Source organism: Silene latifolia, chromosome 5 (genome assembly GCF_048544455.1).
Source record: "Silene latifolia isolate original U9 population chromosome 5, ASM4854445v1, whole genome shotgun sequence".
Classification (NCBI taxonomy): domain Eukaryota; kingdom Viridiplantae; phylum Streptophyta; class Magnoliopsida; order Caryophyllales; family Caryophyllaceae; genus Silene; species Silene latifolia.
In genome coordinates, this window is record NC_133530.1 from 22569073 (window position 1) to 22575045 (window position 5973).

The following is a 5973-nucleotide window of genomic DNA, read 5'->3' on the forward strand; positions in this document are numbered from 1 at the left end:
AGCCTACTTTTTTTTATTGAAGTGTCTATTGTTCGTGTAACCTCCACTTTTGTTTGGTGTATTTGTGTCCATTTTCGAAACGAAGTCAGCTTTGTGTTTGACAATTCATTTTTGACTTTCTTTATTTTTGTAGATTTTTTTCACGATTGGCAAAAATGGTAATCATTGGTTAGCTTGTGTGTCGGACTTGAAGAAGCAGGAAAACTATATTTTGGATTCATGCAAGCCAAATACAAAAAATATAGATGAAATGGAGGCATATACTTCTTATGTGGAGGATATTGTATGGACTTTTTACTCGTGTTTGTTATAATTATGCTTCTGGTATTATCAGTTATCTTTGAATAAAACTATTAATATTTTGATGATTGTTTGTCATTCAAAGGTATTCCATGTTTCAAATCAGTTTGACCACCACAATGGTTACAAACATCTAAAGAGCATCATCTTGTTTCCTTCTATTATTGTGAATGTACCTCAGCAAGAAAACACGTAAGTTTTTCTAAATTGCATAAATTCTCATCTACTGATTAACATATTATCGATCATCTCTCTATAACAGATTGCAGTTTTTTCAATCTCACACTGTATTTGTGTGTAGTTTTGATTGCGGACTATATGTTATGAAGTTTTTGGAAGGCGCATTAGTAGATCAGAATTTATGGGAGGACAAGAACTACTTCAAAGTGAGTTTCATGGACTTAATAGCTATTCCTTTATATATTGAAAAATTTGGTTGAGATAATGTTGGCTGCCCTAAATGCAACATATTGGTTGAAAGTGCTCTTGGAAAACAGTAATGCCTAGCCAACATGTTGATTTTAATTTTCATTTCACTTGTTTCTAACTAAATCTGTACCATTTTATTTTGCAGAATATCATTGGTTATCGTCGTCAAATTATGTTGAAACTATTAAAATGGGAGAAAAATACTCTGAAGGTAAAATACACAGCTTTATTACAATAGTTACACTTATTTAAACTGCTGGATACACATCTTTATGAGACTAGTTACACGTCTCCTTTGTTGTGTATTAAATGTTGTCGATACAACTCATAGTTTTTTACCTTCAAGGGTCTGCAGTGGATACACATCTCGTGTGTTATAGATACAGATCTGCTGCTGCGTAGATACACACAGGGGCATGTTATCTGAAAGACCCTTTTGTGTAGAGGACGGTGGATTTGGAATTTAAAGCAGATACGCATATCCTGTTTCTGGATACATATCTGCTACTGTGTAGATACACGTACGGCATGTGTATGTTTCAAGACCCTAGGGGTTATAGTTGCTTTTACTTAAACGGCTGGATACATATATACGTGAGACCAGTTGTTGAGACTAACAATTTTTTGTTAGGAGTGTCTATTCCTCGTGGTTATAGTGCACGCCGAAAGTACACTTCCTAGGGTTCATCTTCATTTGACCTTCAAGGAACTATTGTTTTGCCTGGACAAAAGGAGAGGAGGTGAAAAAATAAGGGGAAAAAATAATGTTCTGCCCAGTTTTGTGATCCTTAATAGTCAGTTTGTGATAAGGAGTCGTGGAAAGAATGAGTTTGATGGGAAACAACTCTATCAACAGTGTCTGCAACGAACAATTGCAAGACAGACTTCCTTCTCTATGAAACCCTATCTCTTCTCCCCATCAAAACAGCTGGTAGCACCTTCGTCCTGTCTCACCATTGGCGATATATCTGTACACTATCACGACATTATCACATCTTACTCTGGTAGATATGAGAAATTCTTGACTACCATAGACCATATAGTCAGCCAGCTCCCGTTGCTGAAGCTTCACACTTTCCTTTTTGGTTTAAGTGGTCCTTTTTCAATGGTCCACCAACTCTGTCGGTCTCGTTTACAATCATGGCTTCCGCTGTTTTGCTCTAGAAATCCGGAGCAAATCTTGATAGAACATTATTCACTGTTTTTCCCTGCCTGTTTATTTGAAACTCAGTCTTTAGTGGAGTTGAAATTAAATAAGGGGGTGTTTGGTTCGAAGGGAAGGAATGGAATGGAGAGTGGATACACATCTTCTGTTTTCTAGATACGCATCTGCCAGTGAGTAGATACACATATGGCATGTGTTAGGTTTATTTTTTATTTTGCTGATTTATTAAAGTAACTTAATGTCATTTTTTTCATGTGTTTTTTGCCAGGTCAGTTGCTAGGGTCTTTTTAAGGAGATGGATGAACTCAAGTTTTCTGGATTTTTATGTGTTTTCTTATGGTGGTATTTTGTAATTCAGTTTGTTCATTGTCTTTTTTGAACATTGTTAAGCTCACAATATGTTATTGAAATTCAGAATATGAGATTTTTTGTTCGATCCTCAATGGGTAACTGCCACTGATGAGTGTAAATTTCTTGAGCAAATGGTTTAGGGTGAAGATTGGAGATTCTCGATTTTCTATAAGAGTGAATCTTGCTCAATGTTTATATAAGTGCATGTTTTAGAGTGTATGTCCATTTGAATTTAGCTATCTTTTTAGCTAGCCAACATACTTCTTCAATAGCTGTAAAATGCTTTGATTCAGCTCACACCATGCTCCAAACTCTTGGATACTATCGAGCAGTGTTAAAAGTTAGTTTTTGTGAGATAGTTGAACATGCAAGTTTAGAGCTCAATGTTTCAACTGTCAAGTAAGCTGAACATGCTACTTTCAAGTAAGTCAACATGGTAATGTGACAAATAGTCCAAATATACATTACACTAGGCAAACCATTTTTTATTGAATAAATCGGAGTAATAAAGAACACGATGATTATTAAATTGAATACTTATTAGAATATAATTTCGTGTCACGATATTACGGACCTAGGGAGTATAATTAACTAAAATTTTGCTACGATGTTGCGTTGATACTTATTCTACCTGGAATATCCAATGATTTAATCCAAGTTCCTCAAAAATAGAAAACTAGGAACTTCTATTATTGTCCAACATGACAATCCTTCGAAGTCTTCAATACTACAAGTTTTCAATTGTAAGCAAACCAACAAGAAAATCCTTCTACATTTTAGAGTTAGATATTACATACTTTTTTACTAGTTAATGGCTTACACTTTTACTCACTGAAATCAAACTGGAAATAACTTTTGAGTAGTTCAACTGCGGCAATCACTTTTGACTGATTCGACTCGGGCAATTTCTACTATCGTGATGAGTCATTTCACCACATGCACGATAATTCCTAAGAGGCTTTGCATTTTCTTGTACTGCTTTTTCCTTGCTTGAAGTGATGCGTCTTCCCGATCCCTTATTCTTGCATTTTTCTGGTGGTAGAACACTAGCTTCAGTAGGAATTTTTGACCCAATAAGCATCTCAATTTCAGCTTTCTTGTTTTTTGACTTCCCACGTTTAACTGAAATCATCAATTTCTCATTGAAACTATGAAGAAGTTCAAGCAGCTCATCACCAAGTTCCTCATTATCCTCAACAAGCGAAACCGAAGTAAATACTTCCGACCACAATTCACTTACCTTGCTTTGATGGTTTTCTATCGACATACAATCAGCTAGGAGTGTTGTCCCAACAACATTAAAAATAGGGCGGCAGGTTGCATTTTTGCTCCATCTGTCTAATAGATACTCCCTTGGTATTTCATCAAACCCTTTATCCTTCAACACCCACAGAACATGCTTGCAAAGTAATCCGATTCTTTCAAACATTTTACACGAGCAGGAAAACTTGTTACCAGTCAAATCAACTGTGTATACCTTGTTTTTCTCACGGTCTATTATTGAAATATGGTCATTGTAGTCTTCAGTCGTCCTCGGTGAAAGACCACAACTAAAACAAGCATCTTGGAGTTCTTGTTGGAATTCATAAAAGAGAGTTGTTTTGTAGAATTCAGCAGTTTTCTTTTCCAAAAGCAGAGGTGTTGATAATTTTGGAGAAGAGTTTTTATCATCCGCTGTGACCTTTGAATATTTCCATCGCTGAGCATCCATAGCTGAGTGGAAACGCATCCAAAACTCGACAAGAGTAAGGTGCGGGTTAGTGAAATTCCCAAAGAAGCTATTTTCAGATTCTGACCTTGATGTTGTGCGCATAATCCCGCCAAGATATATGTCTCTAAAGTAGGCGGGAATCCAAGTTGCACGAATGTCAAACATTGACTTCAGCCATTCATGATCAGAAAGCTCATACGTGGAAAGAATCGCCTTCCATCTCAATTCAAATTCTTCTGTATCAATCTCTCCATCCCAAACTATAGAATTTATTTCCTTCAAAAAGTTAGTGTTTTGGCAAATTGATGGACCGACTTTGTCTGGCAGCTTTTCATTATATGCCACATGCATAATCGGTGTTGTGTTTTGTCACCAAACACATCTTTTACAGCTTGATTGATGCCTCGACATTGGTCAGTTATTATTGTAGAAGGATAACAATCACCCATAGCCTTTACAAAGTTGTCAAACAACCACGTAAATGATTCTCCATCTTCCTTTCTTAACAAACCACCCGCAAAAGTGACACACCTTTTATGGTTGTCCACACCCGTGAAAGGGCAAAACACCATTTTATATTCATTGAAGTTATAAGTAGCATCAAAAGAGACGACTTCACCAAAAAGGGCATAGTTTTTAATTGAGATTGGATCTGCCCAAAACACCTTACTTAGTCTCTTCTGATCATCCACATCAAAGTCGAAATAAAATGATGGAGACATAGCCATCTTTTGCATGAAAGTCTCAAGTAACATCTCAGCATCATATTCCTTGATGTACTTCTTAACATCCCTTGAAAATTTTTTGAAATCTTCTAAAGATGCCCCAACATTTTTGTACCCTTTTACATATTCTTTGAACATTCTAAATGAATCCACCGGACCATGATTAACTTTTGAATTATCCATGATCATTTTCTTGTGAAAGAGATTCAAATTTCTAGATGGTTTCAAATGAACCATTGTTGATGGTGTAACCATAGCATGTGTGTGAACCTCGACAAAATCATAAATTTCATATTCACCACTATCCATTCTCCTAAAACTAACCTTAGCTTCACATCCTGTTCTGGTAACAGTCCTCTTCCTTTTAGTTCCCTTATTCCTACTTTTGCCTTCTTTATTATACACACAACGTTTGTGTGTAATAATCCCTTAAACCAATTTTGTTGAATCTAACCTTGGAACAAACCCACAAACTTTGGCATATTTGTTGTAAAAATCAATGCCATCTTCCAAATTTGGAAATACCATGCCATTCATTGGTTTAACATGTTCTGGACAACTCGGGAATCCGAAAATTATATGTTCAGAACCAACTTCCGGGGTTTCTACAAGACAATCAACAAAAAGATTGTTATTAATGTGAAACCAATTTTTATTAGCTAGTACAATAATGAGCAAGATACAATTTTTTTACCTGGTGCATCAGTCAATGGAACTACACAAGCAATGTCATTGTCTGCACAGGAAATGCACAGAAAATTATGAATAGTGAGAGATACACATTACTAGCATAGTAGATACACCAGTTCATGTATTAAGATGCATCTTTTTTAAATTCCAAAATAATGAATATAAAGGTGCATTTTTTGTACCTGGTGCATAAGTCAAGGGAAGCGGTATATCAGTACTACCTGAAGCATGGACATTAATAGCAGGTATACTATCTGCAAACATACACATCTCAATCAAATTAGGTACTCTAGTTGTTGTGTCAGAATATATGTTTTTTAGATACAGACCTTTCACTAGCTAGGTACACTCTGTTAGCTACATAGATACACTTCTGTTAGTTGCTCAATAAGCAAAAGCAAAAAGACAATAAATCATAACTAGCTGGAAAAAAAATTCTGCCCAGGTACATATCTTCATTAGGCTAGATGCACATGTTCAGTTCTCTAATACATACTATTTAGAAATAGAAATTTACCTAGCTGGAAAAATGTACCTAACAAGTTAAAGAGGTGTATCTTGTCTAAGGTCACATTTTCTGACATCTCATGTTAATTCGGTAA

General features: G+C 35.7%; 1 protein-coding gene across 1 annotated transcript; it reads right to left on the bottom strand.

The window, feature by feature from the left end:
• Positions 1 to 3122: 3122 nt before the first annotated feature.
• LOC141655048 (protein FAR1-RELATED SEQUENCE 5-like) lies at positions 3123 to 4990 on the bottom strand. Its single transcript, XM_074462147.1, has 2 exons — positions 4330 to 4990; positions 3123 to 4216 (listed from the first exon to the last, which is right to left on the bottom strand). Exons 1-2 carry the CDS (start codon positions 4988 to 4990, stop codon positions 3123 to 3125), a joined length of 1755 nt encoding a protein of 584 aa, XP_074318248.1.
• Between the last annotated feature and the right edge of the window lie 983 nt (positions 4991 to 5973).

Coding starts and splice junctions, on each gene's coding strand:
- LOC141655048 (XM_074462147.1), bottom strand. CDS start 4,990: ATGGATAGTGGTGAATATGAAATTTATGATTTTGTCGAGGTTCACACA. Junction 4,217..4,329: donor AGCTGTAAAAGATGTGTTTG/GTGACAAAACAC, acceptor TAAATTCTATAG/TTTGGGATGGAGAGATTGAT.